Source organism: Gymnodraco acuticeps, unplaced genomic scaffold (genome assembly GCF_902827175.1).
Source record: "Gymnodraco acuticeps unplaced genomic scaffold, fGymAcu1.1, whole genome shotgun sequence".
Taxonomy (NCBI): Eukaryota; Metazoa; Chordata; class Actinopteri; order Perciformes; family Bathydraconidae; genus Gymnodraco; species Gymnodraco acuticeps.
Window position 1 is genome coordinate 556,061 of NW_022992231.1, and position 13,880 is coordinate 569,940.

The 13,880-nt window shown below is 40.9% G+C and overlaps 1 protein-coding gene across 3 annotated transcripts in view; it reads right to left on the reverse strand.

Annotated features, from left to right (window-relative positions):
* The window catches only part of LOC117539799 (glutamine-rich protein 2), a 41,490-nt gene that overhangs the window by 23,367 nt on the left and 4,243 nt on the right, over window positions 1-13,880 (reverse strand). For 2 of the 3 annotated variants that reach the window (XM_034206128.1, XM_034206127.1), the window contains exons 2-5: window positions 8,818-8,895; window positions 4,063-4,137; window positions 3,861-3,974; window positions 2,344-2,746 (exon numbers count right to left, since the gene is read on the reverse strand). In XM_034206128.1, the coding sequence (XP_034062019.1) occupies window positions 2,344-2,746; window positions 3,861-3,974; window positions 4,063-4,137; window positions 8,818-8,895 (670 nt within the window). Of the gene's footprint in view, window positions 1-2,343; window positions 2,747-3,860; window positions 3,975-4,062; window positions 4,138-7,721; window positions 8,127-8,817; window positions 8,896-13,880 lie in introns of those variants that run through there. The other variant, XM_034206129.1, reaches the window with a different exon arrangement.

Genomic DNA, 13,880 nt, shown 5'->3' on the forward strand with positions numbered 1-13,880 from the left:
ACTGTTGGTACTTGTCTATGTCTCTAGGTGTGTAAATGTAGCCCTGTAAATACGATGTCCTTTTGTGTTCTGTTGTTTTATGTTCATGTTGTAACCTACTTGCTGCCATGTTGGACAGGTCTCTCTTGAAAAAGAGATCGATGATCTCAATGGGACCACCTGGTTAAATAAAGGTTTAAAACAAAAAAAAGTGTTTAAAAAAAATAATATTTTGAAAAAAACATTAATTAAAAAGAAAATCGCGGTAGATTTTGTCAGTCTCACGACGGTATTGGGACGTTTATTTACCGCGATACCGCGATATTCGGTATATCGTTACATCCCTAGTATCGGCCGATACCGATCGCCGATCCGATCGAGTGGGCGGGGCCTAAATGGAAGATTTAAACATCACTTTAAATCTTCCATTTAAAGTGATGTTTAAACTCAGTTAATGGGGCTCATTCACTGGAGCTTCCACAAACAACAATCAACTTAATTATTACATTGTACATGTACATTATTCAAGTTTACATTCACTTTGGATAATAACACGGGAGAAATGAGCGGAAGCCTCTCTGTTCCTCTCTCTCTCTCTCCCCCTCTCTCTCTCTCCCGACAGCCTGTCAGTATCTCATGCAGCTCACTGATCCAGTAATGAGTGACCCGACAGTGAAGAATAAATATATTTATAATAACTAGTTTAGCTTGTTCCAGAGGTAGATAAAATAGCTAAGTGTGTCAGGTCTAACTCTTGTGTGTTTTGCTCCGCTCACCGGTCCGGCGGGCGGAGCTGCAGGATTTCTGCTTCACACACACGTTGCATACCGCTATTTTACTGTCTTTTTCGGACACCTTAAAATAATGCCAGACCGGTGAAGCCATTTTGGCGAGCTTGTTTTGCCGCACACAGAGAAAAGTGTCATGTATTTTACGTCATGCGATCGGCTCTCGTGATCGGCATGTTTAGAGAGCACCGATCGATCGGTAGAGAGTGAGTATCGGCCGATCTCGATCGGTGACCGATCGATCGGAGCATCCCTAAAAGCGGCAGAAAGTCACCTGGAGATAAAGAGAGCGGGGCTGCGTTGCTCAGGCGGCGGTCTCGTTCAGGATCCGAAAATACAATTTAAATATTTTGCACACTTATTCCTAGTGTGCCACTGGTTACGGTGCCAGGGGTTGCCAACCCCTGATCTATAGGTTTGTTGAGAATATATCAAATGTGTTTATGAAAATGAATTTCTATTTAAAATTCCTTACTATCATAAAGCTAAATGATCTTTAATCCCATGCAAGAGCATCTCTACTGTAGTGTATTTTCTTTTGTATGTCATTTTGTTGGGTTTGGTACGTTTCTGGGTGTCCACCTCTCTAAAATACTGTGTTTAAAAACCACAACGCAAAAATCCTACACATTTTTCCATTAGATATATTTCATTTATTTTAGGGAAATAGGCTTTTTTGCAGAACCTTTTTTATGATATTATTGTTGTAACTCTTAGTTTTGCAAATTAGTTTTTATAAAGACCCTAACCCTTTAATGCAGTTACAGTGTTGAATGGGGGAGACAGAGGGGATGACACACGCCCTCAGGCCAGATGTGAACCCGGTTCCTTCGCTTTGGGACGTAGCCTCAGCACATGGGCTAACAGCTCTACCAACTGAGCTACTGTGTATGGCAGCCCATTTTTTGTTGTTGTTTATTTTTTGCCTATTTGTATGAAATGTGCAATATAAAAAACTAAAGTGAAGTCGAAGGTTAGTGGCTATATTCTGAAGCAGCATATTTCCCAAAATATTGGAGTTTTCCTTTAAAATAATGTGATGTAACCTGATGTGCAATAACACTGCCTCTAAATATATAAAACGTTGTGCTATATACACACATGTGCAATATACCCTTTTACAATTCACACTTTATTTTTACTCTCAATTTATTTACAATTGGCGAACAGTACCATTTACCTCTTTCATTTGACATGGTCTTTTTTTTATAAATATATTCTGCTACTCTTTTTACCATGGTTTACTTATTGTTTTTTTTATTGTTATTAACGTGTGCATATTTGGTTTATTTTGTAATATGCAATTCTATTCTCTTCACTTTATCTGCACTACACTTCTGCCGTTGTAATAATGTAAATGTTCCCGTTGTGGTACAAATAAAGGAATTCTGATTCTGTATAGATAGGAATTAGCTTTGTTAGCTTGTAGCACGAGGAAATCCTCTACCAGGACACATGGTATGTAGGTATGTGTGTGAGTATTCTTTTAAGGTTGCTCTTTAAATGTTTACACTCAGACACAACAATCTCTCATGTAGAATAATAAGTCAACACTCATCAGGTGCTATGCCACTACCTTTGTTAGTGATGAGCTCTTTCAGGAGCTTCAGCTGTGACGGTTCCAGCTTTCCTTGTTCCAGCGCAGCAACTCGAGCTTCCAGCTTGCTGAAACTCTCTCTCAGTTTGCCCATGTTCCTCAGGGCATCCACCGTCTCTGTGTAACGCTCCGAGCCGCTGGCCTTTCGAGGCAGGAGCGTAGCAGCAGCCGTCCCGTCTGTTTCAGGATCAGTCTGCTGTGGGGGCCCTGAGGGGACTGAAGGAGCCTCTGTGTCCAGAGAACCAGGAGCTGTGGGCCTGGGGGAGGAGGGTGTGCTGGTGTGAGAAGGCGTTGTGTTTGCAGCAGTGAAGCTGCCGTGGAAAGGTGTGTGTGTGGGTCTGATCCCTTTGGCTCGATCGATAAGTCCTGAATTTACAAGGTCCTGCAGAAAACGTAGAGACAAGGAGACAATACACAGGATTGTGCTGAATGATCACTTTTATCATAGAGTGTTTTAATCAGTCTGTTGGTGGTAAAGACAATGTAACACAAATCTGAACCTTTGAATGCTTCGACAAAGACACAATGTCTGATATGTTTAAACACCTCATTGACAGCAACATTCATTGATAATACACTGAAAAAACATTGACTTTAATTAAATGTATTATGTCAACACATTTCACATAAATGTATTTGGATAGTTGAAAGCAATAATATTGCGTTTTTGTTATTTAAACTTCATATTATTGTTTTCAACTAACCTAATACAGTTATGTGAAATCTGTTATTAATTCAAGTAAACGTTTCAGTTTTTTAAGTGTAGGGCTGTACAAATCTTTTCCCTTTACTGTACTGGTTCTACCCAGGCTTTTCGGAGGAAGCTTTGAATATCTGTATTTTTCAGGTAATCACTCTCACTTTCAAAGAACTCAGAAATGTGAATACAGTGGTTATTGGGTCAAATGAGTCATTCATTTCCCATGGAACCAACTTTCTTTAATAAATAGAACTTGTCATTGTGTCAGTGCTTGCTTCCTTTTGTTTGCAGCAAACTCTTTTTTGAGCGCAGTGAAAATGTGGTTTTTGAAAAGCTAAAAAACAACACATATTGTTTGTAGCAGAATAATTGGTTGGATAAAAACATTATTTTTGAGTGTTTTGAAATGATAAGATAAATATTTTTTCTATAAATGTTTACTTTTGGACGCTCTGGAGTTATTGGAAACAAGTCTGAAACAGTCCTACTAACGTATTCAACCTCTAAAAATATTATAATACTAATAATATTCAAGTACCCTAATCATTATCTGCTTTTAAATGTGGTACATGGATGTGGAGGCAGCTGCTCTGTGCATACATAGAGTCACCGTCTTCTACAATGAGGCCTTTTGAATGCTGATTTTTGACCCAGCATCACTACGATCCCCTTCAACGTTGTAGAAATATCTCAAAAAACAGACTCAATGGATGTCAGGAGTTTCCTGTCCCAGTCTGAGGCTGAAAACAGGCTTGATTCTCTTACTGACGCTTACTGAACTCTGTTTGGATCTCACCTTCTGCAGGATTTCTCTCTCGCTGAGCAGCGATGACTGCATGACGTCCCAGGTCACACACTGACTCAGCTCCTCGGGGGCCGGAAACTTCTGGAATGTGTCCTTCAGAGATTTCTGTCACAGCGACAACCAATTTTTGGAAAATCTGTCATTGGCAACTTTTGTAAATGTGTCGGAAAATAAATAATCTCAAGTCACTCACCACAGCTTCCTGCAGAGCGTCCACCTGGTGGCAGCACTTCTCCACTTCGGAGATCCTAACTGCCTCAGCACCAACCTTCAGGACAAAACATAGAGGGAATACATGACTTCCTTTACACTGGGGGGGGCAGGTCCACATAAAGACCTGCTACTTCCCTCTCATCAATATAACTGATAATAAATTACTAAAATCTCTGTCGTAGGTATGTCCAAAAAGAAAGAAAATATACGTACATGTCTGCCACACCCTGATCATATTATCACCTTTATGTATTATATAATGTTAGATACACTATATTGCTTGTTTTTGTGTGTGAAACCGGTAGAGCAATGGTTCTACCTTCTCAGGTTTGTGGAGGGTTACTTTGAAACATCTCACTAAAGATAGCTGGCATCTGTGCTTCAACATTTTTTTTTCTGGCAATTAATCAACTTATTTACTTAAATCTCAGAGCAGATTAGCATCTCACTTTTCAACCACATCCAGTTTTTCATTCTCAATGTATCAAAAATATGACTGACGTTAATTATTGTGAGAGGTAACGGTAGTATTCAGCTCCCTTATACAGAGCATCCGGAAAGTATTCAGACCCCTTCACTTTTTTCACATTTTGCTATGTTACAGCCTTATTTCTAAATGGATTAAATTATTTATTTTTCTCAATATCCCACACACAATACCCCATAATGACAAATAGAAAACGTTTTTAAAGATTTTTTTGCAAACGTGTTAAAAATAATAAAATGAAATATCACATGTACATAACATAAGTATTCACACCCTTTGCTTTGACACTGAAAATTGAGCTCAAGTGCATCCTGTATCTCAAGGCACAGATCTGGGGAAGGGTACAGAAAAATGTCTGCAGCATTGAAGGTCCCAACGAGCACAGTGGTCTCCATCATTTGCAAATGAAAGATGTTTGAAACCACCTGGTCTCTTCCTAGAGCTTGCTGCCCAAACCAAACTGAGCATCGGGGGAGAAGGGCCTTAGTCAGAGAGGTGACCAAGAACCCGATGGTCACTCTGACAGAGCTCCAGTGTTCCTCTGTGGAGATGGGAGAACCCAGAGATGTTCACAAGTCTTTTTTTGCAAGTCCAAGTCAAGTCTCAAGTCTTTGGTCACGAGTCCAAGTCAAGTCTCAAGTCTTTGTGGGGTGAGACTTGATCAAGTCTCAAGTCTTTGGTCACGAGTCAAAGTCAAGTCTCAAGTCTTTGTGGGGTGAGACTTGATCAAGTCTCAAGTCTTTGGTCACGAGTCAAAGTCAAGTCTCAAGTCTTTGTGGGGTGAGACTTGATCAAGTCTCAAGTCTTTGGTCACGAGTCAAAGTCAAGTCTCAAGTCTTTGTGGGGTGAGACTTGATCAAGTCTCAAGTCTTTGGTCACGAGTCCAAGTCAAGTCTCAAGTCTCTAAAAAATAAAAGTATCATGTCTCTTCTGGTTGTAATAAGCCTTCTATTGTCTGCTGCTATCCAGTCTGTTAAGAATACTGCACAGCTATATCTAAGAAATTCAAAGCATGTACTGTATTATTATCACTCCTATATCTATTAGCATACAGTATCAGTACTGATTAGTTGTTTGTTATATGATCACTTTAAACAGGCTATTGCAATGCAATATGAGGAAAAACATCACACTTTAGCTAAATGCAAACAACTAAGCAAAACACTTCAGAATCAGAAATCAGTATCACAAATACTTTATTAATCCCCCGCAGGGAAACTGTGTTAAAAGTACTTAAAAGTATACATTTGTTCTGTGCCATTTGCAACTAAAAAACTATTGCTGCAATATTATCTGAAATATACTGAACTGGTGATATTAAAACATGACCTGTTCCAAAAGAGATATCTACCATTAACACCATTTACCAGCCAAATGCTGGTAAATCATGCAAGTGGCTGGTACTGTATGTTGCACGCACCAGCCAAAAATAACAATGGCAATCTATTGAGTGGCTGGTAACATTTCAACATTCACTAGGCTAGCCATTTGGCCAGTGGACAAAAATGTTAAAATGTGACCTCTGCAACCGTATTGTTTAATTACACTGGGTCTCTAATTACATCTTTTAAGTCTACTATAAATAAACATATTCCTCTATCCTCTCACTCAAACCCAGTGTAATGGTAACCTGATAAACCTGTAACATTAACGTTACGTGGTCAACAATAAACCTGTAACCTGCCTATAAACCGACAGATGTATTTATGTATGTAACTATGTATTTTTCTACGTTTAACGTTAGCCAGTAGATGGTGGCAGCGGAACGTAATGATTAACGTTACCGACCTTTTTTATGTCATGTCAAGAGTTGAATGTCAACGCCAGTCAACGCAAACAAGTGTGACAAGCAAACATTCACTCATCTTTTCAAATATTCAGTTACAAAGCTAGTAGCAAGCTAAGTTAACATTACATAGCTGATGCTGAGCTAAACATGTTTGCTAACCGTCCATATGCGTTAATGTGACTGACCTCTCCGGGTGAGTTTTCAAGTGCCTGATGAAATTTGAAGTTGTTGCACCAGCATCCTTGATTTTAATATTGCAGACTTTGTAGTGTGCGCTCCTTTTGTTGGTGCCGCCGGCGTTTTGTTCGAAGTGTTTATAGTTGAACCTAATTACAAGCGGTACAGCTGCAGGTGTGCCGCCGGTCGCCATGGTGTTACCATGATGTTAATGTTAATGTTAAAGGTGGGGTAGGTAAGTTTGAGAAACCGGCTCGAGATACACTTTTTGTTATATTCCATGGAATGCTCTTAACATCCCGATAGCCGGCCCGGCTAAAGTAACTGGATGGCCTACCTGCCTGTCAGCCTCCCATCGGGGCACAAACTTATCTCGTGCCCTCATTGGTCATGTGTGCATTCGTGTGTGTTGGAGGAGGGGCTCTGTGAGGAAGTGGCAGATTTTCTCCGGTTGTGTATTTTAAAATTCTAGCAATCTCGAGTCGGTTTCTCAAATTTACCTACCCCACCTTTAATACGCCAAAAATAGAAAACACAATGATTGTTCACGAGTCCCAAAACACGAGTCCAAGTCGAGTCCGAAGTCTTTTGAGCAGGAGTCCAAGTCAAGTCTGAAGTCTCTGTGTGTGCGACTTAAGTGCGACTCGAGTCCGAGTCACAGACTCAAGTCCCCATCTCTGGGAGAACCTTCCAAAAGGACATCCATCTGTGCAGCACTCCACCAAGCAGGCCTTTATGGTAGAGTGGCCAGAAGGAAGCCAAAGGCACATGAAAGCCCACATGGAGCACCTAGAGGACTCTCAGACAATGAGAAACCTAATTGTCTGGTTTGATGAAACCAAATTTGGCCTGAATGCCAAGTATCATGTCTGGAGAGAACCAGGCACCGCTCATCACCTGGCCAACACCATCCCTACAGTGAAGCATGGTGGTGGCAGCATCATGCTCCTAGTACTAGACTCCTGGTACTAGGATGGGTTAAAAGCAGAGAACAAATGTCACTGTGTGTGCTCTGTGCTCTGCATGTGTGACCATTAAAGAGGGTTTCATCCTTCCAACTCTATTCTATGCTGTGGGGATGTTTTTCAGCAGCAGGAACTTGGAGACTAGTCAGGATCAAGGGAAATATGAATGTAGCATTTGTGACGGCCCCAGAGCCTGTGTGCAGGTGTGTTACAGGTCTTACGGTGGGGTGGAGCTGAAGAGGCCAATCAGCGCGATCGCGGACACCTGGCCGGAGCCGAGGTGCTATTAAGCCCAGCTGCCCGGAGACACGGGGCGGCCCTGACTCTCTCCAAGCCAGCCGCAGGAGGAGTGACACGGCGATCCTCTCCCCTCGTCCATCCATCTTGTACTTTATACGGAACAACCGCAATAAATGTGCCGTGGTTTTTGGAAACTCGTGTACGTCTTGTCATCTTTCCGTTGTGGCCTACGAGCCAGTCATAACACATTGTACAGGGAGATCCTTGATAACAACCTTCTCCAGAGCGCTCTGGACCTCAGACTGGGGCGAAGGTTCACCCTTCAACAGCACAACGACCCTAAGCACATAGCCACGATAACAAAGGAGTGGCTTCGGGACAAGTCTGTGAATGTCCTTAGGCGCATTCACACCGCAGTACTTTTCCCACAAAGGTTCATGAGAACTCTTTAGTTCTCATGAACTAAGTACAGATCGCGTTCACACCGGAATAAATTCCTGGGGAAGGATTAGGCAAATGAAGCCGCTGACGTCACTTCTTCTGCTTTGGGTTTACTGGCAGGCCGCAAACAACTTCACGGCGTATACTGCCACGCGAAGTCCCCGGCCGGAAGTCCCCGGAGTTGGGGACTGGCTTCAGTAGAAGCTGCTGGGACTCCCAGCAGCTTCTACTGAAAATCCGAGTAAATCGCCAGAACGCCGACCCCTCCTCATCTCCACCGCTCCCATGTTTTATTTTGTGTTGCCATAAGTTAGTCTCTCTGCATTTGTGCGCTGGGCTAATTCTAAAGCTAATAATGCTAATGCGAGGATAATAAAATGGCAGCTTCACAAAACTTTTTGAGAGTTTTACGGGGCGTGGTTTGCAATCCGCCCAGCCAATCAGACATAGGAACCTTTTCTTCATTAGCAACAATTATTTTAAAACTGTTTCCACTTTGTCATTATGGGGTATTGTGTGTAGAATGTTGAGAAAACAAATGAATTGTATCCAAATTGAAATATGGCTGTAACATAACAAAAATGTGTAAAAAGTGAAGGGGTATGAATACTTTCCGGATGCTCTGTACATCCTCACCTGCTGCTGGCAGAGATCCTTCCTCTCTTCCTTCAGATTGTTTCCTTGGTTGTTGAGCTCCTGAATAAGCTTCATGGCCTAAAATGATAAAAGACAGACACTTACAAACCAAGCATTGGCCCGGACGTTTCATAACTTATTTTCTTTAACATTAAAATACAAAATATGTGTAATTAATTAAAGACTTGTTAAAAACTGTTCTCGATAGATTCTATAGCTTCATTTATACTAACAATAACAATATTTACAAATGTTGTGAAGCTTAATTTTTTAATGCATGTCTATGGAGTTGGAATATGGATGGATGGGTACGGATGCCAATAAATATGATTAATTAGTATAATATTTATAGAATTGAATACCAGTAGTAGGATTGTTTATGAGTCATGTGATTCAAAACTCTCCAATAACTCCAGAGCATTGAAAAGTCTAAAAATAAAGTTGAATTAAGTTCAGGGTTTCCCACACATAGACTATACTTGGGCGGGCCGCCCAGGTATATTTCGCGACCCATTTAAGTTTTTGTTTTTTTTATTCGTCCGTGACCACGACGCCATCTGCGATCGATTAACTTGTGGACAATGATCCCTCGCTCTACGCCTCCTGTACCCAGTCCCGGACTGGCCATCGGGAGGACCAGGGGGTTTCCCGATGACCTGGCCTGTTAAGTGGCCTGCCTCACTCAGGGTGACTGGCTGTCTACATGATGTGGCCTGCCGACATGGCCACTGTCATAAATCATAAATCAAAGCCCTTGATTGGTCTCTGTGTGTCATTCAAGCTCGGGAGAACCTCAGCTCAGGTGAGGTAAAGGACTCTGAGTGTTTAGATAGTTAACTTAGTCTAAGTTCTCAGTGGGTCTCAAATGGTTTGGTCACCATTTATGTAAACACATATTTCCATTTGAGCGGTAGTGATTAGTAAAATATGCATGAATAAATAAATAAAAAGTTAACTAGGTGAAAAAAGGTAAGATACACTTTTAAAACTTGTTGAGAGCTAAAACTAGTCTTTGCTGCTGCCTCAAAGAGGAGCAGGGGGAGATGGGGGAGAGGGGGGAGAGGAGGGAGACAGGTGAGGCTGGTTCAGGAGCACAGACACACTCACAACTATAAATGAACCAAAAACAAATAATTAAACAAGTTTCAGTGTTTTTTTCATATTGGAAATGGGATGTTATTGGTTATGGCCATGATTTTATGATTATTGAAATGTATACAGTTTTTTACATTACATTACATTACATTACATTGCATTTAGCTGACGCTTTTGTCCAAAGCGACTTACAATAAGTACATTCGACCAGGAAGACACAACCTTGAAGAAAACAGAATCATATAAGTATATCAGGTTTCATAGAGCCAAACATTTCAAGTGCTACTCAACTGGCTTTAGGTAATCCAGTCCTTTATTAGTATAAAAGTGCTTCGTTAATCGTTCTAACGCTCGAAGTGGAGTCGAAAGAGATGAGTTTTCAGTTTGCGCTGGAAGATGTGCAAGCTATCTGCCGTCCTGATGTCAATGGGGAGCTCATTCCACCATCTTGGAGCCAGGATAGCAAACCCACGTGTTTTCGCCGATGGGAACTTGGGTCCGCCTCGCAGCGAGGGCGCAACGAGTCGTTTGGCTGATGCAGAGCGTAGTGCACGCGTTGGGGTGTACGGTTTAACCATGTCCTGGATGTACGAAGGGCCAGATCCATTCGCAGCACGATAAGCAAGTACCAGTGTCTTGAAGTGGATTCTAGCAGTTACCGGAAGCCAGTGAAGGGAGCGGAGGAGCGGAGTTCTGTTTCATATAGGTGTTTCCATAGATCTAGTCTCTTTATTTTCCCCTCAAAGTGCACCAGATTGATGCATTTAACTCTGTTAATGTTGTTGCACGTCACCTCAAACCCCCCCGCGCTACCACCACCCCCCCAAGTATATTTCAGATCTGTGGGAAACACTGAAGTTGATTTAATAAAAAAAGATTGATTAAGTGTAACCAATTACTTCATTTATTAAAATTGAGGATTTTGATTGACGATTTAATGTTTCTTCTTTTTGTTAGGGTAATGATAATTTGACGGTAATATGTGGCTCAAATGACTTTGACACTTTGACATTCCCAAACATCCTAAACTAAAGAAATGTCTCAGGAATCTGACACAATGGAAAATCCCTCTGACCTTTGACCGAATGAAAACAGACAGGACTTCAACAAAAGCTGACAAAGAAGCACAACCCGGATGAGACAAATCAAGCTGTTACATGATGATCCCTTCTTTGAATACGTTTTTTCATTTCCTGTGAGGCTGTCTGGGTTTGTTGGCAGGGTAAAAGTTTGTGTGTGTGCGTGTTTGCGTATGTGAGAACTGGAACAAAGGACATTCCTGAGCTGCATGTGAGTCTGTGTGTTTGACTTGTGTCGAACGTGCGGGGCATGAAGTGATGCATGGCGACCCCACAGAGCTTCAGCCTCCATCAGCAGCTCTAATGACTAACAGCTTGTTAATAAGTGCCGCCACACTACATGACACAGATATGACCTGTTACCTGACCCGGAACTAGGGCTTTATTTTATTTAGAATTCCTTCTGACAAATTATACTTTTATGTCATGTATAATAATTAAATCAACAATATGTTTCCCTCACATGGTCATATTATTTAAAACATTTCTCAAAAAATAGTTGGACTATGTTTCAGCTTTGGAAGAAGGAATAAGTAGCATCACCGGAGCGATAATTATTATTTTTTATTTGAAAACGTACCCATCAGAATCAGTTTTATTACCAAGTAGGGTTACACATAGGAGGAATTTGCTTTGGTATAAATGTTGCTTACAAAGACACAGAAAGAAGAGTACATAGCAAAACATTGTCCTATTATAAAAGCAATTAGAACAAATATGTTAAGACTATTGTAACACATTCGAGACAATACGTACACAAAATATAAAATGTATGTATATATGCGAGAAACTCAGAATACAGTTTTCTGAGCTTTTGTAAGTCAAATCAAAAACCAAACAATCCTTTTAGACGCTACACCAGTAAGTACTGGCCATTGTTTAAAAAAAATTCAAATGTTTATTTTTTACCTGAAAAACTCTCATTCTTGCTGCATACCTTAAAGGGATAGTGGAAATCCGCGAATTTTGGGTTTAACTTATGTATTTTTATTAAAAATAAGCATAATAAACAATTTTTTTTAATTTCATCCGCCTAGTTTCATTTTACTTTCAATTTTACTGCGCCCTCTCAATGAAACGAAATACTTCGGGAATCGTCGGGAATCTTCGGGTGATGACGAGAGCATAGGAAGACGGGCACAAACAATGGCGGACATTCAATAGCATTTGCATGTGAATAGCCGACCTTTATTATGGTGAATAGATGTGTTTTGTATGGCTGTAGTGCGACAGCAAATGCAGAGAATGGCGTATCGACGCATGCGTTTCCAAGAAACCCAGCCATTCGTCGTCAGTGGGTGAAATTTGTTCAGATAACACGGGCAAACTTCACGGAGCCGAAGCTGACGAGTAATTCGGCAGTCGTGTGCTCCCGTCATTTTACTGACGATTGTTTCGAGATTCCTCTGTCTCTAGCTCAAATTGAAAGTGGAATACATAAGAAGTGAGTATTTTATTATGTTTTCTTGTTGATTTAATGCATCATTAGCCTGTACCATTTTGTACAACGCCATTTATCCGGTACACAGTGTCGAATGTGTACACTACAGTCATCATATAGACTATGATAGACTAACAGTACTGTGAGTACAGCCTACACTTGACAGGCATCCTGGCTAGCCTAGGATTAGGACCCTACTACGTCAAAAGACCGATTGGCTCTAGCTGTATATCATGCTAGTATACAATTCATTTCAATTTATTCATGTAATTAATGCCCATAAGGCTGTTACATATACAATAATAAATGTGACAAGATAATTGAACACAACTGAACACCGTTGAACACAACTTTTGATCACAAATCAAAAAAAGTAAGACATAATTATTGTAATATTTTTGGAACCGGATGTTGTTTACTTTCTCTTTTCTGGCTGATAGCTCCACGAATTCGAGGTCGGACAGTGATGACATTACATGTGTGGAATCTGTGGAGTCTCAGCTTTAAATCGTATATCTTGTTTGTGCAGTTAAGATAGTAATAAGGGCATTTCTACCGTGTGTTGTGTGTAAAAAAGCGTTAGCATTAGTTAGCATTGTTTCGCTCAATGCTAATTCAAAGGCATGGTATTACTCTTGTGTTTTTTCTAGCTAACAATTGTTCTTATTGTCAGTTAGTCGAGTTTCTTACCTTTAAAAGGGTATGAAACATTAATAGTTTCATAAATGTTAAGAAGCCCTGAGACATGTGAGAGAAAAAAAACTGTGGGAGGGGTCCACTGGGGGGACCTTCGGGCTTAACTGGTTAACAATGATTAATATTTGTAAAGGCTACAGGTGATCTTAAGATGCGTGAGCTATGCTTAGGGACCTACCAGTCAAGATTATTTGTGCGTAGGGGTGCATCATCTGGCGCCTGGTCCTGGTCATCCTCGCCATTGCCCATGCCGTGAACCATCACCTCGGGCTCGGGCTCGAACAAATAAGGACGTAATGGTCCATCGTCTGGCTCAATATTGTCACCATCGTCGCTTACTGAACCGGATTCAGATTCAGTTCCTAAAACGACATTTTCGTAGGAAAGCCGAGAGGATGTTTCTGACTCGCTATCATCACTGGATACCTCGTACAATCCTTCTTCTTTGTCTGGTATATTTGCCCTTCCACGTTCATTCTGCATAGACGCCATGGTTTGTTATCGTATCGTCTTCCTAAGTTTTCGTCACTTCCGGTTTGGCTGAGTCGAACATTTCGTTTCTAAAAAACTTCGGGGAAGCTGCAATAAAGTGCTTCTAACATGCGTAAGGCAATTATTATATTTTTTTAATCAGGTATGATTGTTTTGGTACGTAATTATGCTTGTATATAAGTTAAAACGAAACTATTTGAGGTTCCATTTCCACTATCCCTTTAAGGGTTAGTGTGCGACACCGAATACAATTTAAATTA